General features: G+C 41.8%; 1 protein-coding gene across 7 annotated transcripts in view; it reads left to right on the forward strand.

The window, feature by feature from the left end:
- The window catches only part of TMEM154 (transmembrane protein 154), a 51,575-nt gene that overhangs the window by 19,570 nt on the left and 4,964 nt on the right, over positions 1–27,041 (forward strand). For 2 of the 7 annotated variants that reach the window (XR_007151487.1, XM_047855401.1), the window contains exons 2-6: positions 1,728–1,988; positions 2,080–2,118; positions 8,090–8,117; positions 9,367–9,452; positions 12,010–12,067. Coding sequence is in view for 5 of the 7 variants with exons in the window: in XM_047855401.1 (XP_047711357.1) it covers positions 1,728–1,988; positions 2,080–2,118; positions 8,090–8,117; positions 9,367–9,452; positions 12,010–12,067 (472 nt within the window). In the remaining 2 variants the exon portion in view is untranslated. Of the gene's footprint in view, positions 1–1,727; positions 1,989–2,079; positions 2,119–8,089; positions 8,118–9,366; positions 9,453–12,009; positions 12,068–20,122; positions 23,943–25,316; positions 26,533–27,041 lie in introns of those variants that run through there. The other 5 variants (XR_007151488.1, XM_047855403.1, XM_047855399.1 and 2 more) reach the window with 5 other exon arrangements.

The raw sequence follows: 27,041 nt of genomic DNA on the forward strand, positions 1-27,041 counted from the left end.
TTAGTATTATTAACTTATTACCTTATTTCAAAGACGTAAATATTTCAAAGACTTAACCCAGACCGAGGTCAATACATAGTAAATATTTTTTAAAATCCTCCTTTTGGGGGCTCCTGGGTGGCTCAGTTGGTTAAACATCTGACCCTTGGTTGCAGCTCAGGTCATAATCTCACAGTTTCATGGGTTCAAGCCTCACATCAGGCTCTGTGCTCATAACACAGAGCCTGCTTGGGATTCTCTCTCTCTCTCTCTCTCTCTCTCTCTCTGTCTCTCTCTCTCTACCTCTTCCTCTCTGTCTCCGTCTCCCTTTCTTTCTCTGTCTCCCCCCGACTTGTACTGTCTCTGTCCCTCTCAAAATAAGTAAATAAACTTAAAAAAATAATAAAAAATAAATTCCTGCTTTTGGCATAAACATGTGAGGAACACCAGCTACTTATACTCTGCAGTTTGTAACTGACTCTGATGTTTTTGGGGGGGCATTTACCAATGCGATTATCAGGTGGATTCCCTGGTCTTGGGGGATACGGAAATGTCCGTGTACATAGTCCAACAAAAAATTAGACTGTGATCACACATATTTTTAAATAAAATAAATCAGAGGAATTCATGGTCATTCAGTCATGCAAATGGATAAGGTGTGGAATTGGCTCTGTTACTCAGTGCGGTGGTGGCCTAACCTACAGTAACAGAGGATGGCTTAAAGCAGCTGACTTTTCTGTTTGCATAGCACCTTTCACTTAGAATGTTCATATAAGTCATCTTACTTGATAAGTTTTCTATAGCCTAAATTCATGCTCTTACCCTCAGTGGGCCCCATTTGAATGATAGGCAACATTATGCCATAGTAACATGGAAACCTTTGGTTGCCTTACTGTGGTCACTACATAGCCGGGTGAGGAAAGATTTCTCAGATGAGCATCAGGCTAATAGTCCTTCCCTGTCCTGTGATGAGCCCCAGGATGGTTTTAAACACAATCTGAAATTCAAAGAGAATACACTTGTTTATAGCTTCTTAATAGGGGAAGCTCTTTCTATTCTAGGGGAAGATGCTTTCCATTAAATACATTTAAATATTGGTTCCCTAGTCTCTAAGGGAGCTTCCCCCTCGAGAATTTCCCTTTACAGATGAAATACATGTTGTGTTTTTATTTAGAATTCAGGAAGACTTGTGTCCGATAATCTCAGAGTCTCCATTCTCTGCAGCATGTGAGACTGAGGCTGATGTCTAATCAGTCTCCCCAGTTTCCACGAATTCTTCTGCACTGATAGGCAACCTTTTATGAAAAACTAGGACAGCATGCATTGCTTTATACCTGAGTGCTGTGTGGCAAGTAGTTAACTTCCAGGAAACACGAATTTGGATTTATCCAGAAATGTTATGGAAATAGCATGGTGTCCTCTAGAAGATGTTCTGGAATATCACCCTTGACATGACGAAGCTTCTCAATGCCCTTTGCGTAAGTGTGTCCAAAGTATCTGGTTAAGGCCCAACTGCCTGTATCAGTGGGAGGTTTATCTCTGGGCTCCGTCCGATTCCATGTCCAATATACTCCCAGCTTGAACTCCATTTATGTTAAATCAATACTCTGTCACAATGAACCGGATGACCAAATGCAGTAGATCAAGTTTACCACTGGATGCATGTAGGGTAAATGTAAAAATCATTGAAAACATAACATACTAGCTTTGTCTCCATGGCAATCTCAATTTTGTGTGTGTTCCCTCAGGGTATGTTGAGGAACTGGAACAGTCAGCAGATAGGCCCCTGGAAGTGGAAAGCCTCGATGGAGACTCTACCATTCAGACGACGTTGGCTGCAGTGACCACAGCAACATTAATAACAAATACAAATTTTACCTACATTGAGGAGGATGCAGATCAGCACGAGTTTATATTAATGGTGTTGATCCCGCTGATTTTATTGGCCCTCCTATTTGTAATACTGGTAATCCTTGTAACACGCTATAAAAGGAAAAGAACTAAACAAGGTAAATATTCTGTGTGTTCCCATTTCCAGACAATTGCTTCACGTGTTAATGAACAATCAATAAGGCAAAAACACTTTCTGCTTTTACACAGAGCCTTCTAGCCAAGGATCTCAGAATGCCTTACAGACATGTGAGTATGATCCTAATTAATGCCTGTTGGGAGTTGGGGCTGGGGGAGGAAAAGGAACGGAGAGGTTTTAAAGCGAAGCAACAAGGACCACATAAAATAGTAAGTGGTGAACACTCCCTTATTTTTCAAACAGAGAGCGGCTTCAGCCTCAATTGAAATTTAAATCACACAACTGCCATCTCTGTGCTTAATCCAGACAAGGGCCCAGTCTAGAACTGGCCGATAGGTCCGTGCGACATTCCCTGAGTCGGAGGAAATAATCGAGCTGGCAAAGCAGTGGGTCAGGTTGGGGTTGAGGATGCGGAGGCTGAGACCTTGGGCTCAAGAAGAGGATTCTCTCATACAGATTTCCGTCCAAGATACTGTTTTCTCCTCCATGCCACATCCCAATTTGATTGTGTAAAGGCCTGAGTAAAGCATCATTCTTATTCTCATTAAAGTTATGACAACTTTTGTATGAAATTCCTAATTGGCTCAAGATTACCGTCATTAATCTGAAAGCGATCTGATGGAGAATTCCTTAGGTCAGAGATACACGCGAGGGGTATTCAGTGCCAATTCTCGGAGCAACACATACTAGGTGTCACGGTAGTTCTAAGTCCAAAGCAGACTTGACTACTTCTGGCTTGTGCTGGTAAAAAGGACTCCAATTAGATTTTTAAGTTGAAGCCTTTAGTTCTTCCAAAAATCACTCAAGGGATGAGACCATCCCTGATAAGCTCCATATTGATATGTGCACACAAAACTCGCTCTCTATCCCTCACACTCACTAATGGGGCACCTCTGGCTTTGAGATCAAGCTCTTGGCCTGTGGGTCTTGCTCACTGTCCTCACACCAGAAGAGGCTTTGAGATCACGGCAGGAGCTATAAATGGTCATTGTCCATTATGCCAGCAGGTATGGTAAATGTGAGCTAGGGAAGAAGCCCTGATGTGCATTACCTTTCTTGGCAAGAGCCAATGTAAGAGATTCCAAAGGAGTAGGAAATACACCTGTTTTCTCCACTGCTTGAAATTTCAGGGTGACCTAGTAACAGTGGTCACATGGGAGCTCCTTTGTAAGCTAAAGAAAAAGATAAAGCAAACAGAGATGTCTGGACCCCATTGTTTTGACCTCATGGAAAGTAAGAATTTCCTGCCTAAACCATAGTCCCTCAGCCAGTCTTACCTAATGGTGTCATAGGGTTTGGAGGGAGGATGCCGGGTGTCCAGTCAAATGTTCGTGCTCCTAGGCTCTAAATACAGGAAGGGCTTTTTTTTTTTTTAATGTTTATTTATTTTTGAGACAGAGAGAGACAGAGCATGAATGGGGGAGGGGCAGAGAGAGAGGAAGACACAGGATCGGAAGCAGGCTCCAGGCTCTGAGCCATCAGTCCAGAGCCCGACGCGGGGCTCGAACTCACGAACCGTGAGATCGTGACCTGAGCTGAAGTCGGACGCTCAACCGACTGAGCCACCCAGGTGCCCCAGAAAGGGCTTTTTGATTAAACTTCATTGTGAGAACCTCAAAGTTCAAAAGCCATTCATGATCAAGAACGGGCCTCGATCTCAGACATGGCTCATGTACCCCACATTGGGTACATGAACTGTTGGCTGTTCCCGGAGTGTGGCTTACACTTTTATGACATTAACGTGCCTGGTTGCCACTGTTCCTCTGTGTGAGATTTCCTTCTTGTCTGCTTGGCAAATTGCCACCCTATTCTTCAATGCCCAGTTCTTTTATGAAGCCTTGAGTAATCACTCCCCAGGCAAAATTAATCACACCTCTTCTGTGCTCTTACAGACTGTGTTCACACTTACTGTGCACAGTGTTTACACTGGCATGAGTAGCTGATTTGTCTTTTTTTGGTTAATTTTTATTTTTTGGTCTCTCTTACGAGGTTATGTTCTCTTTAAGGTCCAAGAGAATCAAGAACTTGTCTTATTTATCTTGTTTAGTAGTATGACATCAAGGTTAGAGTATGGACTCTGGAACCACGCTGCCCTGTTGGCTTTTTTCTTAGCCCTCTGACTTCTCTGATTCAGCTTCCTCATTTGTGGCATGGGCAAATCCAACACCTAGCTGACAGAGACGGTATGAGAATGAAATGGGTTCATGTATGTAAATCACTTAGTAAGAAGAGTAGCCGGCATATTGTGTTAACCTATTAGTATGATTACCCCTTTTACCTAACCTAGTGCCTAGCCCAACACATATATTAGCTGCTCAATAAACGTTTGTTGAATGAATGAGTTAATAAAACAATGTTAGAACTTTTTTTTAAAGAACAGCTATTCTCAGAGATAGAAACAAATTTGCAACTTGGTATTCTTGCAATTGGTATTCTTAATACCAATTGGCACCTTCTTTTTGGTTTAAATATGCCTTACTTTAAGAGAACACAACAGAAGGGCATCTGGGTGGCTCAGTAGGTCACACATCTGACTCTTGGTTTCAGCTCAGGTTATGATCTCATGTTTTTGTGAATTTGAGCCCCACATCAGGCTCTGCACTGACAGTGGGGAGGCTGCTTGGGGTTCTCTCTCTTCTCCCTCTGCCCCTCCCTGATTCGTGCTGTCTCTGTCTTTCTCAAAATAAATAAATAAACTTAAAAGAGAGAGAGAGAGAGAGAGAGAACACAACACAGATATCTTGAAACGTCCAAACAATTGCTAATCACAAGTTCTGATAGAAATTTATTTAAATATTTTCTTTTACTAGTCACTCCTTTGGTATAGATACAGACGGTTAACTGCTTAACAGATGGATGTCTCCTCAAACAAACTAAATGCTGAAAGGTTAACAACTTCCGTCCACTGAAGTCCCCCTATTCACATAACACCACATTATAATGCAAGTCAATAAAAGGAGAATATTTAAATTAACAAAATGTTATTTAAATATTTTTTTCCAGGAAAAATAGAACTGTCATACTGGGTCAGACCAGTAGTTTGCTTGGAAAGTATCCAAAACAATGTTTTGTGGAAGGGCATGGATGATGTGCTCTCAGAAAGTTAGACACATTGGTCTTTCCCCCACCTGAATAGAGCCTGGTATGCGCTTCTGCACCAGTTTGACCACCGGGGGGCGCCTTCCCAACACATTTAGAAAGAACACTTCTCGGGGCTCAATCAGTTAAGCCTCTGACTCGTGATTTCTGCTCAGGTCATGAACTCCCAGTTTGCGGATTCGAGCCCCATGTCGGGCTCTGTGCTGTCGGTTCGGAGCCTGCTTGGGATTCTCTCTCCCTTCTCTCCCTTCCCTTCCCCCACTCTCTTGCTTGCTCTCTCTCCCTCTCTCCCTCTCTCAGAATAGATAAAAATTTAAAAATATTTAAAAAAAAAAAAAAGAAAGAACATTTCTTCCTATTGGAAATTACTTTTTCTCTTTGGGACTGTCCATTTCGAGTCCAGGAAAAGGGAAATGCTGTGTAGTAACGTGATGCTCTATCACCATTCTTCCCAGACCTGCAGGCATTAAATTTGCAGTTGTTATTATTTAACATTTATTAAGTGTTCTGATGTGCTGTGTCTGAGAGAGCTGCAGGGAAAACAGCTGGCAGGAAACCATCACTTTAAATAGACTGTGGCTACATGACGCCTGGGTCTGCTCAGTACATCTCCAGAAAGAGTCTGTCTCTTGCTCAGTGTTTGGCATGGAAAAAAGATAAATGAGCCACTTTCCTGTGGGGCTCCTGCCCTCATCCCCTCGCCCCAGCGATGCCACCATCTGAGGTACACAGAGGAGGGTAGCTGGCGGGGGGGGGGGGCACTGGCAGGCTGAGTGGGTGTAGCTGGGAACCGTGGGCCGAGGACGAAGTGGGTAGGAGGGTGTGAAATGGAAGGGCTGTAGGAGGGAAAATGGAATCGAGTGCGGGTGGGGGGCTGTGTAAGAGGTACATTTGCCCTCCGGTGGCAAAGGGAGTAGATGGCTATTAATAAAGAGATGTAGGCCAGGTGGAGTGGAGTGGGCAGGACCTGATTGCTGAGGACACGTAATTGGTCTCCCTCCTGGTTTAATGCTCTGCTCTGGTGTGCTCTCCCAGATGTTTTTCTGTTGCCATGGTGGCTGGGGCAGGGGTAATGGTCTCGGAGCAGGGGAGACGAGGCCGCAGAAGGCTCTTTGCTCTGTTTGAATACTGATTACAGGAGCTTCCCATTTGGTGCATCTGGAGTACTTTTGTAATGGGTTTTTAAACTTTTCCATCGTCTGCAGGCAGGGTTAGCTTTTGCTCACCACAAAGCCTGCAGGCGCTCAAATTATAAAGATAAATCCATGCCCTCTACGGTGGGGCTGTGGGGCCACTAGCTCTCTGAGAAATTAGTTGGGGGTGGTTTACTAAGCAGGGAAAGAGGGGGAAGGAAAGAGAGGGAGTGAAAAAACAGGGGGATCTTTATGGGTCACCTGTAGGGAAGGCTCAGTTGTGTATGGGCTTTATTTATAGTAAAATCCTTTAAGGAAATAGCACGTCAGTTTTAGATGAAAGATATACATATATAAAATATAAACGAACATACTCCCCTTTCCCCAGTCTAAGTGCCTGAGGAGTCAGACACCTGCAGGAAGCATCAGGTTCCTAGCAGGGGGCAGAAAGATATAACCCATAGGCCCTAGAAGGTAAGCAGTGGTGGCTCGAAACTTCCATCTGTGCCCAGCTTTCCTGGATCAGCGATGCCGTGAAAGCTTGCCAACCCACAGGAAATTATAGTGGCTCCCAGCTGCCAGGAGCTCAGTTCCAGGTTCTTGCTGGTTGTGTTTGCTCGATGGGGACCTACATTTCTGCAGGCCAGGCAAAAAGAGACCTCCAGTTGCCAAGGATCAGGACCACTCGACTATTTGGTGGGCCTCTACAAAGTGGTTTGCTTCTCAATGGTTTTCACATCATAAAAGGTGCTGTGGGTCTATGCTCTCCACTCACTTGACATCATCGCCTCGTTTCTCTGGATGCATCGCTTCCCCTGCCAAACAAAACAGAGCTTGAGCTGGGCCATTGGGCTCTGATTCTTGCCACACGTTCATCTGGAACCTGATGGGCATTTGACAAACTGTTACCTGGTTCTCACCTCAACCACAGCAACAAAAAGCAAGTTTGCTCAAAGCTTTGTTTTTGTGGTATAGTTAAGTCCAAAACATTGGGTATGAATTTAACCCATGTTAGACCATCCAGATTAAGGCCTACTCATTTATTCAATACATATTTACTGGGTGTTTGCCAGGTACCGGGCTAGCTGGATGGGAGGTGGGGGGATAGCAGGACAACAAGGCAGGCACGATCTCTGTCCTTCTGAAACTGTGGGAGCGACCAACAAAATTAAGCAGATGGATTGACCAATGACAAACATGGCAAATTCTATGAGGAAGCAAGCAAGGTGCTGAGCTGGGGGACAACTGGAAAGGTGGACCCTACCTCAGAGATAGGAGGGAGGGAGGGTGCTCCCTGAGGAGAGAGTATAAGCTAAGACCAGAAGGGTGTGAGGCGTCCAGCCATGCAAGCAGCAGGGGTGAGAACAGAGTCCCAAGGGGAGCCCTGATGTGTACCCCACAACCTGCTCTGGGACAAAGGGACAGTCACAGTGCTGGGCTTGGTGTGTCACACAAAGATACAACAGCAGTGTGTTGAACTGGGACGTGTTGGAGTAAGGAAGGGACCAACGAACAGTCCCTCTTGTCTGACTCTCCCTTGCTTCCCATTGCCACTGTTTTCTTCTTCAGATGGATTAAAAATAAATAAATAAAAAGGGAGAAACATCTGATTTGAGGTCAACACTCTCAGAGAACCATCATATCTTTAAAAAAAAAACCAGATTTCGTGTGGTAAATTAGGACCTCATTTCAATATGGTGCGTGTTTGACTTAAGAGTTATTGCTCCCTAAAATGCAATTTACTTAAAGTTGTCTCCTGTCTTTGGAAAGGAGATTTCAGCTGTTGTTGAACTAAAAAGTTGTTCTAGACAATGAAAGCTAACATGACCTTTATATCTATTCTCTTTAGATGAACTGGGAAGTGAGAACATCAAAGTGTGAGTTCCTGCTGCCTCCCACCCAGCTCAGTGTAGACGAAGATATCCGGGAGAGGAGTAGATTAGAGAACCATCTGCCTTTTTAGGCGTTTTTATTCTGACACCCTTGAGGGTCCCCTTTCATCCTGGGCCCCAGGAGAGGGCCCTTAGCAGCCCAAGGGGGAAGGGGATGCACCTGTCTCCCAACCTCAGTTCAGTGGGAGATCTGGGTGAAGAACAGGGTCCTCTCCAGAAAAAAAAAAAAAAAAAGTCTTTGAATGCTACCAGTTCCAAATGCATTGTAGCTTAAATATTCTGACCCTGGGTGTATTTCAAGGACGTTGGTTCATTTATTCTGATTAAAAATTTTATCACCAGGAAAGATAACATTCCCTGGTAGGAAAGGGGAGTCCTGGTAGAGGCATAAAGTTCATGCTGCAGAATCACAGTGAGGGCGGGAGGGAGAAGGGGAATGGAAGGGGAGAGGAAGGAAGGATGGAGGGAGGAGTGGGCAGAAAGAGAACAAGATGCCACCAGAAGAGTGTTCTGGGGCGGTGTCACCACCTCCTCCAGCCTTCCCCCTAGCAACCTTGCTTGTTTAGACACTTTGCTGGTTTCCTCCATACGCCCTCCTCTCACACCCAGGCTCCTCTACGTGCCTTCCTTTCGCACCCCAGCTGTGGTTCTGAGCTGGTGGTCTCCTCCCCAACCCCATTTACGTTACCCAGGGGCTTCTTTTCCGTAACCGTGTGCTCTGAATCCTGGGAAGTGAGGGCAGTGGGTTTCTGAAAGCAACGACTCCATTTCTCTATGTCAGAAAAGCCTGGGAATTGAAAGGAGGGGTGATGAAAGCAGCCTGTCCACAGTGGCCTCTTGACCTGGGGCACAGATCAGAAACCTCAAGGAAAGGGAAGTGAAATTAAGCAAGGCTACCATGCTAAATAGGGCAACTCCCCAGAGGAGCTTCATGGTAGAAGCCTGGCAGCTCAACTTGGTACCTAATTTAGGGAAGCAGTCAGAGTCTCCTGGGCTCCCTTGCAGCCCAAGAGCTGGGCCGTGCGCCTTCCATCATTGGATCAGTGATAGACGAAGGCTTATTGTAGTTCGAGCCTTTCCGCCTCTCAGAATTTGGTGAGTAGGGCAAAGCCCCAATCTGCCGTGGAGTGTCACACACCAGGTCAAGTTCACCTTTCCCGCAGTCAACATTCTGGGCTTTCCCAAAATGAGACTCGGCACACCACACTCCTTTTTGTTTCTGTTCTCGCTCCAGCCCCATTTTTGAGGAAGACACACCCTCTGTTATGGAAATTGAAATGGAAGAGCTTGACAAGTGGATGAACAACATGAATAGAAATGGTACGTGGTAACCTAAAGTTGCTTTTCCTGTCCTCTCTGGCATGTGAAGGTTGCAACGGTTTTATAAATGTCCCGTAATTGTTGGAATGTGACAGTGTGAGCCCAATCCGCATGAGATCTGGAGCATGCGGGTAATCAACTTAGGTCTGACTATCCTTAAAGACTCAGCTTAAGGGGTGCCTGGTGGATCAGTGGGTTAAGCGTCCAACTCTTGATTTCAGCTCAGCTCATGATCTCACAGTTTATGGGATCAAGCCCTACAGCAGGCTCTGTGCTCGTAGCAGTGAGCCCGCTTGGGATTCTCTCTCTTCCTCTCTCTTTCCCTGCCCTCCCCTGCTTGTGTTCTCTCTCTCTCGCAAAATAAGTAAATAAACATTAAAAAAAGATGGGGCGCCTGGGTGGCGCAGTCGGTTAAGCCTCCGACTTCAGCCAGGTCACGATCTCCCGGTCCGTGAGTTCGAGCCCCGCGTCAGGCTCTGGGCTGATGGCTCAGAGCCTGGAGCCTGTTTCCGATTCTGTGTCTCCCTCTCTCTCTGCCCCTCCCCCGTTCATGCTCTGTCTCTCTCTGTCCCCCAAAAAATAACGTTGAAAAAAAAATTAAAAAAAATAAATAAAAAAAGAAAAAAAGAAAAGACTAAGGTTAATTACTGCATCACGTGGTGCCATTTGTTTTTATTTTTGTACAATCTTTTCAAACAGACTTTTTCAAGAAGAAGATGATTTTTTTTCAAACAAGGAGCTCTCTGGGTCCAAATTATCTGGAAAAAGCTAGCATCTGGCATTACCTTATCTACTGTAGAATTTAGAGATCTATGATTTTAATCTGTATATGGATGTAAAATTTTGCCACATATAATTTACATAGATCAGTGCTGTTCACTGCCATATGCAAGAGGCACCAGCCATATGTGGCTATTTAAATTAAAATTTAAAAAATTAAATAAAGTTAAAAATTTTCAGTCACACTAGCCACATTGTGAATGTTCAGTAGCCACTTGGGATGCATAACTACTGTATTATACACACAAATCTAGAACATTTCCATCACCAAAGAAAGTTCTATTGAACAACACTAATAAAGATAGTAATATAAACATCCTCCTGTAACTTACTTCCTAATTGATATCTGGAAGTAATCACTGTATGTGTTCCTTACTTTTCATTAAATCAATACGTGGGTTTAAAAAAGGTGGTGGCAGGGCACCTGGGTAGCTCAGTTGGTTGAGCGTCTGACTTCACTCGGATCGTGATCTCACAGTTTGTGAGTTCAAGCCCCGAGTTGGGCTCTGTGCTGACATCTCAGAGCCTGGAACCTGTTTCAGATTCCGTGTCTCCTTCCCCTTGCCCCTCCCCCTGCTCGCACTCTGTCTCTCTCAAATATAAATAAACATTAAAAAAATTGTGTGTCAAAAAATGAATAAATAAAAAGTAAAAAAGATGGTTAGTTGTTTTTTCCCTTTTAAAATTCCTATAAAAAATCAATAACTGATTTTTAATGCTCAGATTATCTTCATAACATCCACTATTTATATTATCATATCATTTGTATTTTTAACATTCAACTTTAAAAAATACCCCGGGGTCTGTCAGATTCAACAATAGTGAAGCCCCAAATCCAGAGACCTGTTATTAGAATTATTAGACCAGAGGCTTATCAACATAAGCTTTCCCAAAGATTAGAACCATTCGATGAACTTGTACAATTTTGAACGGAACAGTTTTTCGTAGCCCAAGATTGAGGCAAGGAAGGCTCTGTAAAGCATTTGGGGACAGGGGCAGGTCACTATAATAATCGTTAAGGCAGTTTCATTTTGTTGTTTTTAGTTTATAAAATACACATACATAATAATTTGGCACATGCAAAAATAAAAGTAGAAAGAAGAAAAAAATTATACCACCCAAAGACAACGTCTCTTAATAATCTGACATCTTTCCTTTTGTGCCTGAGATAGCAGTCATACATCAGGATCCCATTACACTCACAAAACCAGAAACCCAGAAAAAGGCATATCTATTTCGTAACTACAGCAGAGAGTTATTTTGACACATAGCCGATGGAGTCGATGGATTTTGTTTTTCCTTACAAATAACTGTGACATGATAGGAGAGAACTCTGATGACTTTAAGAAGGTTAGTCATTCCTCAATTCACTGGCTGCCTTTTGATCATGCATCCTGACTGAAATCATTCTACAGGCTCATCAGGACCTCCGGTAAAGCTATTTTATTCCAGTGTCTAACCTGAAACATGCAGATTCTAGCTTTTGGAGCAACAGTGAGGTTCTTTGGGGACTGAATAACCAAGCGGTGATGAATTGTGCCCTTTCCAACAGGGCCAGAGGCATGTTGAAGTCTTGTATCTGTGCTACTAATGCTTTTTTTCCATTTCAAGAGCCTTGCCATCATTAATCTTTTAACCTCTGGAACTCCCTAGTGAGGCCATTTCTGTACAAGCAACCACACAGAGCTGGGAAATGTGGCGCTCAAATGCATGAGTTTTGTGGGTAGAAAATAGAATTTTGGTGATTAACAACGAGTTTGCTTTTATTCTGTCCTAGCTGATTGTGAATGTTTACCTACTTTAAAGGAAGAAAAGGAATCAAACCACAACCCAAGGTACTTCTAATTTCTACCATTGATTATATGTGTGGGGGGGAGGGTATTGGAGACCAGGGTAGAGCATTTTCATTTACCTTCTCTGCGCTTGTAAATTTTATGTGACAATTTACATGGGTATATAGGTGTGTAGTGTGGAGAAAAGAAAGGTACAAAGGTACAAAGTAAATAGGAAGATACAAATAGAAAGGTACAAAGTAAATATCCTAGTGACTCTTTTGAAGTAAATGAATACTGGCATTTTCTTTGTCCTTCTGAAGAGGTACTGTTGAGTCGGCTTCTGTTTTAGCCACAGAACTTTCCAACTATAACAAACTATAGGTTTGTTTACCTTGGATAAATAGATGTTTGATAAGGAAAACAGATGGAAGTGACAGCCTTACTGGATAACTGTAAATATGAGTGAGCAAAATGAACATATAAAGAACAAAACAGAACAAAACAAAACCCCACCTGGATTGGATTGTCATAGGAGAGAAATTAAATGAGAATTTTAAAAACATATTCCATTCTACCACTAGGTGGCTCTGCTTGATAGAAAATTTTAGTGGTCAGCACACCAGAGTCTTGTTTAAATTTTGCTACCTATTGTGAGGCTAGAAATGACCACGCCTGGGGTGTTTTTGATCAGAGGACTGTTTGGTCAGGACGTGGGAAGTGTCGCAGGAGAAAGGATTGATGATTCAGCAACGTGGGGACTTGTTCCACACAGCAGCGCTGTGATTTGGGGGCACCAAATTGTTGGTAGGGGTGACTCAGAGGTGATCAGCGAGTAGAGAACTTGACTGAGCCTGTGACTGAGACTTTACGCTTCTGTTGGAGTAGATAGAATAATCTTTCAGAGCAGGGTAAATACCACCCGTCTTCTCTCCCTCCATGTTAACCAGAGGTCTTGTGCCTGTCATCTTAAATGCTTCCAGAGCAGACATTTGTCACCGGCAGTCCCTGAGGCTGGAGCCTTGCAGGAAAAGACTGATAGTAGATGGTGATCGGGGCAGTCAGATGTTTGTCTTCTAGCCCCTTTTTCTGCTCCTTCCCTTAAACCTTATCTGAAAGGTCGTCACCCTACATCTCACACATCACACCTCTGCAGTCTTAGTGAGGTAAACCTCGGCTCTGATCCGGAAGTCTGTTTCTTATTGAAGATTTCAGTCAGCGTTACCAGTCCAAGTTTTTGCATGTTAAAAATTCATCACTGGTTCAGAAAAAATTCTATCCTGTGTAAATGAGGTACCAGATATTAACAAGTAGATGAAAGGGAAAAAAATGCTAGCGGGAGCATCACAAAGGCAATTACAAAAGAATATTTTCTCTGCATTTTAATCTTACCTAAAAATGAGTCATGTGTATGTTCAGCACATGGCTCAGATCACCACCAAAGCCCTATAAATATCTCATGACTGTATTTCTGATGGGCACCCACAAGTGGCATGGAACACCGGTGGTTTTTATACATCTGCCTCTTGGCTTTTGGAATTATTGGCAACATAGAAGAAACTTAATGTTGAGAACTATATGGTTGGGAAAGCATCTTAGAAATCACATTTTTGAAATATTGAAAGGTTGGTCTTTGAAATAAGCTCTAGGTCATTTCTGCCTGTAAGACAAAAAGCCTTAACCCATTTGGAGAGCTGCTTTATGCTAAACTATTGTTGTTGTTGTTTTTTTTAATTTTTTTTCAACGTTTTTATTTATTTTTGGGACAGAGAGAAACAGAGCATGAACGGGGGAGGGGCAGAGAGAGAGGGAGACACAGACTCGGAAACAGGCTCCAGGCTCTGAGCCATCAGCCCAGAGCCTGACGCGGGGCTCGAACTCCCGGACCGTGAGATCGTGACCTGGCTGAAGTCGGACGCTTAACCGACTGCGCCACCCAGGCGCCCCTAAACTATTGTTTTTAAGGGGAATGTCTACATTCCTCTGTTGGTCCAGAACGGTTCGGCTTTAATTCACAGGACAGCCGTCAGGCCTTACGTCATTCCCTCTCAGTGAAGCCAGCACCAACATTAAGAACCAGCAATGGCAAGTCCCAAGGCTTTGGTGCCACAGATACTTTCTGACGGCTGCAAAGAGTAGTAAAATATTGTAAAGCAAATCTAATTTTTAGTCACTGAAAAGTCAGAAAGGTACGAAGCATTCAGAACAAAGTCTGTCACAAAATAAGCTCTCAATAAGTATTGGTATTCTTATTACTAACTTAACATTGATATACATAAATTGACTGCCTTTTGGGCTAGTGAGCTTGTGTCCAAAGGCCCAGGCCCACCCACAGTACTGGTTGGGGCATTTTTTTTTTTTTTTAAGGCTGTATATTTTAGAGCAGTTTTAGGTTTACAGCAAAACTGAGCAGAAAGTACAGAGAGTTCTAATACCCCCACACATGCACAGCCTCCCCGGCTGTTGGCATCCCACACCACAATGGTACATTTGTCACAATCAGTTAACCTACTTTGATACATCATTACCCCCAAAGTTCCCCATTGGCTTTTAGCTCTGTGACTCATCCTTCCTCTACCATTTAAGCAGTGTACAAGTGGCTGCAATGCTTCAGAAAGTATGTAACAGTCACTGAAGATTGAACTTAGTAGAAAACACACTTCTCCATCCTCTTGCTAAACTAAGACTTCTGGACTCTATTTAAAGGGCTCAATCCCTGTTGATGCTAGAAAGACACCCTGACGCAAAACCTCTTAGGCATAAAGTCCATGTCCTTCTGGAAAAAGGAGTCGATCTGGTCACCATCCTACACTTAATGCACCACATTGGATACAAAGACTTTTCTTGTTAGGGTCCATAATCTCCGGCCTTTCAGAACTTTCCCCATGTATCCCATTGGCAAGCCATTGTTCATTACTTTGCCCTGTCCTCGTTGAATGGACACTTTCTTTTATGTTGTGGAACCTAAAATCTAGCACAGATTTTAATAAATGCCAGAGACATACCGAGCACTATGGGAAGTTTATACTATGGTTTTTGTGTCTTTAAAAAATCCATAAGAAAAGACAACAAAGGAATTGTGGAGGAGGGAGAGTTTTATATTCTTATTTCCTTATTGTTATTTCCTTAACATTTTCCTCCTAATTCGTATTGGTTCTGTGCTAGGCAGTGTAAGAGGTAGTGGGAAGAGTGTTAGTGGAAGTCGTGTCCAAGGGGTGTGGCAAGGCTGTGGGAGAGGTCTGCCCTAGAGTTGAAGAGAATTTCATCACTGACACGGTTCATCTTTGCCAGCACATGGTGACAACAAAAAGCAGATCTATTGAGTTGGTTTTATTATTGTTTAAATTCTCTGTAAAGAACGCACTCCCTTATTGTCTACCCCCACCCTCACAGAACCTTCCTGAATGGAGCTAGATAGTGGGAACAAGAAGGGGAGAATCCCTTTCGTCATAGTGCTTAAGGTGTAGCCAGCCTGTCCCTTCTTCCTGAGGCCTTTATACTTAGACAATTTCCTGCAAGCACGGTGTTCTGTCTCTGTAAGCTTAGGTGAATAACCACAGAAAAGGAACTGCAAATAACAGCCAAGTGTCCATCTTCTTTCCTTTATGCCAGTTAGCCACAGTGATGAGTTTATATTGAGTGGGGAACGACTAGGGAAAAAATCGATTTGGTTTCATTCAAGTAGATTTATAATTGTGAAAGCTCATGAATAACAAAAACAATAAGACATTTGTATAGCATTTTATATATGCCGGATGCCTAGGTACTATCACCTAGGAAATTAACTAGTTAGAGGGTGAATAACAGCATCCCTGTTCTGGTTTTGTAATAATTCTATTGTTTATCTTATGATTCATGTCTGAGCTCAATGACATAAAAATGGATCACTTCAATATTTCTCAGGAAAATCCAGTTTAGTTTAATAAAGAGTTTTGTGAATTTCTTCCTGTGTCCTCTCTTCTCTTCACCTTTCTCTCTTTTTTTTTTCTTAGAAAAGTATGATTGTTGATATAATTTTACAAAATATATTTACTGAACACTTAATATGAACACCTAATGCCAGACAGGGCCTGGCATTGTCGATATCATGCCAGTTCGGCCAGTTAAAAATGAAATAATCTGTACGAGTAAGCCTGGAACTCAGAGATGTTAAGTGATTTGTCCAATTTACACAGCAAGTTTATGAAATGCAATATTTCTTTTAAAACTACATTTTGGGGCGCCTGGGTGGCTCAGTCGGTTGAGCGTCCGACTTCAGCTCAGGTCACGATCTCGCGGTCCGTGAGTTCGAGCCCCGCGTCAGGCTCTGGGCTGATGGCTCAGAGCCTGGAGCCTGTTTCCGATTCTGTGTCTCCCTCTCTCTCTGCCCCTCCCCCGTTCATGCTCTGTCTCTCTCTGTCCCAAAAATAAATAAACGTTGAAAAAAAAATTAAAAAAAACTACATTTTAATTCTCTTTTATTAATTAGTTAAAATAAGAGATATTCCACAAACTAAAAGATAAATTAGAGATTAAAAAAAAAGAAGAAGGAACACACAGCAGCAAGAAAGGCAGCCACCATGAGGCTGATACATGAAAGTATTTGGTAGATGATGCATCCATCGTCCCATATATTCATTGAAAAGATCATTAACTGCAAGAAAACAGTGGTTTTAGAGAACTCTTTTGGCCTCTTTGCTCAAGTAAATCTCTGGCTACCTCCTGTTATTTTCTTTGTGAGTTTCTTTCCTCTTTTCCTTTTTTAGTCTCTCAAAAGTCTTTTAAAACTCAACAAGTATTTAGGAAGTATATTAAGTGCCAACTGGTTTCCCTCAAATCTGAGCTCTGTATTATGAGGGATACAAAGTAACATATGAGGAGTACAAAGTAACCATTTATAATCCTGCAGGATGATAATCTCAAATAACATTGTTAAAATGCAGGTGTGTGTGTGTGTGTGTGTGTGTGTGTGCATGTGCATGCATGCTCATGTGGTGAGTGAGAGATGTACTAAATTTAATAAAACACAGCCTGCTTGAATAGTGGCCCAGATTATGTCTACTGTGGGCACGATCTATGTGTCTTGGATGAATTTTAGGCCTGCCTGTGATGTTAGCCAGATGTGTGACCTCTATAATTCCCCCCAGGGCCAGGCCTCTTTCGAGAAGGAGAAGGGACATTATACTGATGAAAAGGAAGGGAGCACGATCTAATTGTTATGTGACTTTGTGCTATCCTGAGCTCTGCACTTCCCCAAAACCAGGTTAGGGAGCATCATCATGTGCGAAAGGTTTAATGTACGTTTATTACCATCTTCAGAGCTAAGCAACATTAGCTGTGGTCATAAAGAGGGATTGTTAGGAGATAAACCGGTCAGGAGAACAAAGATGGCTTATCTGATCCTACCTGCAACCAAGGGGGCAGTTAGGAAACAAGGTGTTAAGAGCTGTATCTGTCCTCATTTAACTGCTAGCATTCCAATTAAATGCTTTCTTAAAAATAACAAATCGATGCTTTTTCATCAATTCAATTTGTTTTTATGGTTTGTAGGCCTGTTACTATAAAGGCCTTTAGGAAAGCTGTCCCACATTCTGAAAATATCTGTATAACACTCTGAGAAAAATTCCTCACTAATGCCACTGTCATAGACAAGACACTAAAACTGTAGGAATTAACACCGAGGCAGGCAACAGAGGTTGGAAGCAGGATTACTTACTTTATTTGTTGCAGTCGTGTGGCAGTTTGCCAAGGTATTTTTAACAGAACTCTAGGATTTGCCAGAGTTAACAACGTCTGGGCTCATTTGATCATTTCACAGAGATGATAAATAGCCCCAAAGACAGCAGGGAACGCGTCTAACTAAATAGAGGGAAGAACGTGAGCGAGAGAATGGCTCTGGGCTCAGGTAGCGGGCCAGATCCCAGGCTGCTGACTTGCCCACAGGCCTGATGGCCACCCCACCACGGCCAGTAAAAACTCGCACGTGGGATTTGCAACACTAGGAATGACCTGAGGTCCCATAGCTGAGGCAATTTGTATCCACGTTGGGACCGTCTTGTGTGGCAGACCCTGTCACGCTGCTCACTGTCCACAGAGCTGAGCGCCGAGTGCCACGTGTGAGCTTCTGTGCTCTTCGGTGCTTGAAGCTGAAGCAGGAGGTGGACAGCGTCACACGTGAAGCCTTCAGAATGCTTGTAGAGTGTTCTAAACAAACCGCATTTAAGGGCGTTCTCAGAAATGGAAAGTTTGTTTGGGAAGATGGTTTCTGAAAGCCTTTGGATATTGGAAGCCATGTTCAAGCTTGTAGTTCACTGACGGACATTCGCTAGCTTAGAATCTGCAAAATAAGGATAACATACGTTCATGGGTTTGCACGTCTGGCCTGCAGCATAGGGCCTTGTATTTGCTCACCTATCCTTTACAACAACCCTACAAGGTACATGGTATTATTATGCATGTTTTGCGGATGAGAATAGGAAACTTCGGCTAAGAAAGGTCAACTTACCCAAGGTCACATAGCAAGGAAGTGGCTGAGCCCTGGTTCAAGCTCTGGCCATCTGACCCTGTGCTTTTATCTACCGTGCTAAAAGAGCCACCGTTAGCGCACATGAGCATTAGTACTACCATAAAAGAGCAACACGAGGTGTGAAATACCAAGGCATAAACGTAACCAAAAAATGAATGGCGTAATATGAAAAGAAATTGTTCAAAAATGTTTTGAGGGACATAAAAGATTTTTAAAAATAGAGATGTACTGTGTTCCTGAATGAAAGACTCAACAATGTAAAAATTTAAATTTACGGGTGCCTGGGTGGCTCAACTGGTTAAGCATCTGACTTTGGCTCAGGTCATGATCTCCCAGTTTGTGGGTTCGAGCCCCGCATTGGGCTCTGTGCTGACAGCTTAGAGCCTGGAGCCTGCTTGGGATTCTGTGTCTCCCTCTCTCTCTGCCCCTCTCCCACTCATGCTCTCTCTCTCTCTCTCTCTCTCTCTCTTTCTCTCAAAAATAAACATTAAAAAATTTTTTTAAATTAAAATTTAGAACTCTGCCTTACACTTTAGATTAAAATAGACTCCAAATAAGTTTAAATGTTAAAAAAAGAAAAAAGTCCAGGGAAAATATAGAGGAATTTTATTATAACTCTGAGTTGGGAACTAGTTTGAAAGCATGACACACAAGTCAGAAACCATATCAGAAAAACATAGTTTTAACTCTAAATTAAAACATTAAAAACTCGAAAACATTAAAAACTCTAAATTTCTGTACTTCGAAAAACACAATAAATAGAATGAGAAGGAAAATAAAAACTGGGGTAAGGTATTTCCAATACACGTATAATAAATAAAAATTATGATTCTTAAAACACACACCAATAAAAAGGTAACAGTCCCATTTTAAATATGAGTAAAAATTATCAATAAGCAATTTTGCAAAAGAAGGAATGGAAATTACCAAGAGAGCTTTAAAAAATGTTTGTTTTTCTCAGAAATTATAAAAAAGTAAATATACTATTTTCACCTATTGGATCAATAAAAAATGAAAATAATAATATCCAGTATGGGGAAGGATGTGGGGGAAAAGATATTTCCCTAAAGAAAGTGTGGGGAGAAGGTAAATTGTACAAAATATCTAGGGAAGGGGGTAATTTGAAAATGGGCTCTTCACGCTTTAAAAGAGCACACATTTTAACCTGATAATTCCCCTTCTAGCCATTTACCCGAAGGTAACAAATGGAAGTATGCAAAGATGTAGCATTTTTTAGGCTAAAGACTATTGGAAAGGCTTTACATGTTTAACAATAAGGGTGTGTAGTTTAAAAATGCTTTTTCATCTCATGAGGCAATGAGATCCTCTATAGCCACTAAAAAGATATTGTGTATTTATTAGCAAGGACTGAGGTCTCCAGGCGAATGAGAGTGAGCAAAGCAGTCGATAGCACAATATACGTAATAGGATCCTACTTTTGTACAAAAAGAACGTATGCCATCAAGGGAAGAAAGTTTGGAAGAGTGAACACCAAAATGTTGACTGTAGTAAGATTGTTAGTATTTTTGCTTTGCTTATTTGTATTTAGTTTTCCAACAGAGGCTATGGATTGGTTTTATAAAAATTCAAAAAAATCACATCTGTTGTAACAGCTGGACGCAGATCAGCGTTGTGGACAAAAGAGGGCTCGTGCCCACTACGAGTGAGGCTTTGTGTTATACCGTGCTTGGGGGAGCTGACGTTTCCAGATAAGGCCACAGAAGGAAACCCCGCAATTCAGAGACTTATGTTCTATAGAGATGAACTTCTGGATCTTAGAAATAATATTCTGCTACCACCCAGTTTCCAAGAAATGGAACCTCCTTGCCCAGTTTAAGAGTGGTACAGGGTAACTTAAATGAAGGGGTTGTTAAATCTGCTCTTCAGCTGAAAACTTTCTTAATTTTCCATCAGCTTCCCATTGTAAATAAATTTTGCTACAGAAGTTGTCCTTTTGTTCACAATTGCCCTCCTCCTCCTTTCGTACTGGTTGTCTGCCCTTATCACAGCATCTTCCCCCGGTCTTCACAACACAAATACAAACACATAACCATACACACTACGTTTCCCCTCCCCTTTCGTGGATAGATCTGGCTATCTGGCTACCTATCCGTCTACCAAACTGCTTCAAAGTCTTTTTGGAAACACATGCTGTTTCCCTGAGCAGGAGAGCCCTGAAGTAGGAGTAAGAAGAATACAGTCTGTTGCAGACTACCCATGTCTGTGAGCTAAGGAGATACGTACGGTGTTCTGTTGATTATTATCATTCGGGCACTTCCTTGGACACAAAGTAGGGATGTTCTGGAATTCGAGTGATGGGACAGAAAACTGAAAAAAGAAGCAGGAGGAGAGGGAGAGTGGCCTGCTCTCCAGGAGACGTGGGTGGAGGTATGGTCTCACTGGGGGAAAGCTGCAGAGCCAGCTATGTGGCCCAGATAGCCAAGTTAGAGACAAAAGCACAAATTAGCCAGCCAGCACAGTCATGTCCGAATACCATGTCCGTAATTTATGTCTATTCACACCCCAAGATGCCTAATGGTTGAATTCTAAATGACACGGAGAAAGCACCCCCGGATCCTTTGTGGATACGAACAAAATGGGCTTTTGAAAACACGCCAGGACCACCAACTCCTGAAAAAAACAATGCATGGAAATTTTTTTTAAAAAGGAAGAAAAAAAAAAGGCAATTTGGCATCTATTCATAGAGAATGGGATTCGTTTTAATTAAAGGTGGGGGAGGGACCCCCAACTCCATCTGGTTCTCTCCACATCAGCACAAGGGAGGGATACTGGAGCAAGAGCTAGGGATTATTTCTTGGCTTTCATGGATTTCCTCCTCAGGGATCAAGTATAAAATCCAAACCAACCTTTGTTTCAGAAACTGTAAGCTGGACACTGTTGGCTTCCTGACTGTTTATGTTCTCTTGAGTCACCTCCACAGTGGAGTGACCAGCTCTTGGTAGCTTCTTGGAAATACACTATTGTTCTCTCTCTCTCTCTCTCTCTCTCTTTTTTTTTTTTTTTACAGTGACAATGAATCCTGAAACTGAATGGTGCTAATGTTTTCCAAGGAGCAGCCCTGGAGGGAGCCTGCTGAGCCTGCCAACGGAGGATGAAGAGGATGCAAATTTAATTAATTTCAAATCAACATAGACATAAGAACCTTTTGCTGTGCCTCCCAACGCCCACTCTCCCTAACGATGGCATCACCTGTACTTGGAAGAATGCACGATTGAGAAGCGCCGGGCAGAGGCTTGGCTGCCATCCACCGTGGCTTCTGAGGGTGGAGTAGCCACGGGACGTGTTCACCTCTCCTCAGCGCCTGTTCCCTCCTCTCCACCAACCTCTAGCTGCCTGTACTCACTGCGGCCACACTCTCCAGGTCCTTGTTCCCTTTCTGCTTCATTCCTTGGAGTTTAAATCAGGAAGCTGTTTTACATACGGCCTCCTTCTGGGTCACCTTGTTACCTAATTAGCTTTGGATAATTTCCTCTGATTAGTCAAGTCCTCTGATAGGTCCTCTGCCTTCAGCAGGAACTTTCCTCAAGGCCAGTTACGTCATGGAAAAGACAGCGAACAAAGCGCGTGCTTCACTCTATACATCATCCCCGGGGGTTGGGAAGCGCGTCTACCTGCCAAGAAGAGTGAGAGTCCACCGTCCTGAGGAGATGTTGTCTGGTGACCTGCGGACTCTGAGTTGGCCAGACAGGCCCCTTGGGCACTTCTCGGAGGAACAGGAATCTGCAGTGAAGGAGCGAGATGATCTCCCTCTCGGCTAAGATCACCAGCGTGGTCACATTTCTCCAAAGCTCCTTCTTGCTCTCACCACACCTCTTTGCCTTTGTGTGAAGAGAACATGGGCACAGGGGGTCATCTGCCAACGCTTTATATTTTTGAGATCTTTAAGGTCGTTTGCAACAAACAGAATAGGAACAGGCAGATACCTGTGCCCGTGGCAGGCATCACCCACTGTACCTTCCTGTCAGGCTGGCACAAGCCTCGTGTCTCCCTGGACACAGCTTTCCAGGAGGCTGCTATCAGTCCAGCAGAGGTGACATTCTACACGGGGTTTGTTGACATTCTTGTACAAGAAGCAACGGCGCCAGATGCAGAAGGGACTGCTTATCATTCCCATTCACGGAAAATCAATCCTCACTGCATCCTTGTCTAATTGTGACCTTTAAAGCAATCTAGCAAACTGGGAGTCCCCGGGTCTTCCGCAATACCTGATATCGTATTCCAGGAAAGAAATAAAGAGGGAACACTTTATTTATTTTACTTTCCACATGTAAACTGAGGGGAGACGAGGTTCACCACACATTTGCTGCTGAATTTGGGGTCTTGGGTTCGAAAGGCTGCCTTAATACATAACAAAACTACCCCTCTCCCCCTTCTCGGAATCCCTCTGACTGGTACTCACCTTCTGAACTATGCCCATCATTTTAAAGGCAGAGCTCCAAGCCAGGGAAATCTTTCCGTACAATGAAAGAGAACTATCTGGTTGTGTTTAACCACTGCTATTGTGTTATCCTGGGACTTCATGGAACTGTGGCAAAAGACAGTCTTTGTGGTATATAATGTCAACAGATTCATCTGTCATATCCTCGTTAGCACATCCTAATAAGGCATTTTTGTTTTCACGTCTGCTTTGCATATTCATATTCAATTTGTGGTCGACAGTGACTCTCAGATATTTATGCCAAAATTGCCATTTTCTGAATTATTATTTCTGCCTATTTTGTTACTTTGTTTCTTCTCCACGTTTTGACTCTTTGAAGAGTCTTAGATTGCTTCTTTCTCTCTCTAGGTATCTAAGATTTTTGCTGAATACTTACACCTATAAACTCTATCCAAGTCTATCAACCAATGCACTTAGAAGTTCAGAGAATGATAAGGGGTCTTGAAATCTCATTTTGACTAAGCAATATTTTATGAATATTTTAATACAGTTAAAATATTCTCATTCAGCATTTAAAATAACTTTAAATTTCAGAAGAAGCAAGCTTCAGTAACATGTCATTGAATTTATGTCTGCAAAATGTCCTAACCTCTATAATTGCACAGTCTACAAGGATTTTTTTTTTTTAGAAGGTAGTTTATTCTAGCAAGGTCTATGAACCAAAGCAGTGAAGGGTCAATCCTAGCATCCTGTATCTTTTTATTACGGTTCAATCAATAGATATCATATATTTATGATAATTTCAATAACTGCTTTTAAACCCAAACTTAATTTTTATGTTTCAGACTATTGTTGGTAAAAATCACGTTAATTTGCCCTAATTGGGTAGCCAATCAGAACAAAATCTGACTTTAGAATATTTTAAATATATATAACTTTCACTGCATATTTTTGTACACTTTAAGCAAACTAGGTTAACAATATTGCCTAGTTAAACTCCTCAGGGAACTTGTTTTAATAAACATACAAGATTATCGATGTGTTACTCTTCTTTTTTAAGCTTATTTATTTATTTTGAGAAAGAAAGAGAGAGAGCGTGTGCGTGCGAATGGGGGAGGAGCAGAGAGACGGAATGAGAGGATCCGCAGGCCGATTCTGGGTGGGAAACCTGATGCGGGGTTCCATCTCAGGAACCATGAGATCATGACCTAAGCTGAGATCAAGAGTCAGGCACTTAATAGACACTTAACTGACTGAGCCACTCAGGTGCCTCTATCAATCTGTTACACTCTCTCTCTCTTTTTTTTTTTTTAAAGTTTGTTTTATTTTGAGAGAGAAAGAGACAGTGTGAGTGAGTGAATGGTAGAGAGAAGAGAGAGACAATCTCAAGTAGGCTCCGCATGGTCAGCACAGAGCCCGATGCTGGGCTCGAACCCACAAACCCGTGAGATCATGACTTGAGCCGAAGAGTCGGACACTCAACCAACTGAGCCACCCAGGCGCCCCTCTGTCTGTTACTCTTAACTCAGTGATATGACTCCTCTTTCTGGGAAGCTCACTGTTATCTAAAAACAGGCATACAGCATGGATCAAAAGTCATATCCAGGGAGTGACAAATGCCTCTCGCAATGTAAAATGTTTTAAAAAATGCTTTTGTCTATTTTTAAATTTTGACTGTTTAAACTATCAATTTGCACCATCTCTGGAAGAAGGCCCCTATGATAAGTAAACATAAAATATAGGCTTTAGTTTCAGTTTCTGTCAGAATTAATACAAATTCTGAAGGTAGTAGAGTGCTAAGACACAGTTTCATACTGGGAAGACACTGCTGAAATTCTCATTGTAGGGAAAACATTGAGTTTTATGCTGGATTAAATTTACACATGCTACTTTTTCACCGTCAGAAGATTCTCAGGATGAATTCTGGGGTTCCACTCAGTATACACAGCAGGCAGGCCAGAGTAGCTCTACCCATAGGTTACATTTCTTCAGTCTTACAATAATAAGAAAAGTCACTGTATACTAGTGTGGAATGGAATTAGTCAAATTTTTTATTAATAATTGCATAATCCAAACAATGAATTGCCTAAATTACTTTGCTCGTTTGAGCAGCTCTTTGACATTGCCTTGGTATTGTCCTGTTTGGCACCAAAATTTTATTTTCCTCTTAGTCCTTTTGGGAGTAGCTATTTGTAGATACTCGGTGGGGTTTCTTGGTTTGTTTTGTTTTTTTGTCCCAATACTAAATAGCATGTCATATTCGTGAGATAGCAATCCATACAATTATATAAAATAAAACCTTTAAAAATCAATTCAGTAGATGCTCTATGCTCTTTTTGAAATGGTATCTTAAGAAGTTAAATTTCTAAGCCAAAGTACATCCAATAACATTGAGACTTTCATTTCAGTGCTGTACAAGTTTAGAAATACAACACTGAACCATTGAAAACAACCAAAGGTGAATAGATGTTTCCCAGTTGGACTTCAGGTGTAGAGGGCTTGGGAAGTCATATTCCTCACATCCCATCACATTATCATCACTGGCTTTTGGTACTTTATACGTGAGTAATTGGGCCTTTTACATGAAAGATATTCTTCACATTTTCACTTCTTTGGTCTGCATGGAAAGAACAAAATGAATGATACATAGAAACTACAAATTGTAAGCAACACTTTCTCTGGTATAAAGATCAGTAGAGAGTAATCACTATATTACTCTGACTTTGGTGAAACCCTGACGTTATAATTAACATCAAGAACATGGGAAAACTCTGCGTGTTTAATAAATGCTGGCCTTCAGGAAGAGCAGAGGTTATAGTTTTCCAATGAGTGAAAAAATAATCTGGTAGATCATTAATAATTTCACTTGTATGCATCTTGTTTTTAAAGTTAAGTGAAAATAATGTAAAAAATGCTGTATTAGACTCTCATTTTTCAAGTAATATAAAGTCTTTCCTCAGAAGGTCAAAGATCATCAGATGTTTATTTATCACTTGGCTTCAATGTATAATTTCTATCTTATAAGTCTCATGTCAGAAATGGTCCCATCACTATTGATTAGAACTGATTTGCAAAACTACTAAAGTTTTAAGACTGATTACAGGTTTTAGGTTCTTTTCTCCTGCCTTGTATGCTGAGAATAATATGTGTAATAATATTTTTCCTTTATAGCTTATGGCTTTAGAAATGTCAGATATCCATTACATATGTATAAATTATGCTCAGCTGTATGATTTTTATAAAAAATAAATAAGTACATACATGCTGGTAAGCTAAAGTGCTCATTCAGCAGTGTTAGATGGAAAAGCATTTTTGAAGTTAACTGAAAAATAAAGCACTATAAGAGAGGAGTAAAGAGTATCTTTGACATTAGTTTCTATGTGATTAATGTATATAAACACTTAAGATAAATGCTTATTTGAAAGTAAGGTGTTTGTTTACTAAAATGTTGTTGACTAAGAGTAAAGGAGTGAATTATACATCTGTTTAAAGGAAAATTCTTTTAATTTTACCTGTGACTATGAAAAAGAAGGATTGTTACCTTTTATAATTATCTCTTTTGATCCGTATACCTTTTTTTTTTTTAGTTTTTTTAATGTTTTTTTATTTTTGAGAGAGAGAAAGAGAGAGAGACAGAGTGTTAGCAGGGGAGGGGCAGAGAGAGAGAGGGAGACGCAGAATCTGAAGCAGGTTCTAGGCTCTGAGCTGTCAGCACAGAGCCTGACGTGGGGCTTGAACTCAGGAACTGTGAGACCATGATCCGAGCCAAAGTTGGAGGCTTAACCAACTGAGTCGCCCAGGTGCTCTGATCCACACACCTCTTTAAATAAATGATGCAATACCAATTTTAAAGTTCTTATAGAATTCAACCTGCTTTATACAAAATTGTCTACCCTAAAAATTAACTGAGTTTTCTGCATACCTAAAAGACGTTGTAACACATTCTTGTCTTTTTTCTTTACAAAATATTTTTAAATCGAGAAACGCAATTTCAATTGTCTATGGAATGTAATTTTTAAAAGTATTTCTAGTAAAAATAGAAAAATCATAGGGACGCTTGAGTGTCTCAGTTGGTTAAGCATCCAGCTCTTGGTTTCAGTTTAGGTTATGATGTCACTGTTCATAAGTTCGAG

The sequence above is a fragment of the Prionailurus viverrinus genome, chromosome B1, assembly GCF_022837055.1.
Source record: "Prionailurus viverrinus isolate Anna chromosome B1, UM_Priviv_1.0, whole genome shotgun sequence".
NCBI lineage: Eukaryota > Metazoa > Chordata > Mammalia > Carnivora > Felidae > Prionailurus > Prionailurus viverrinus.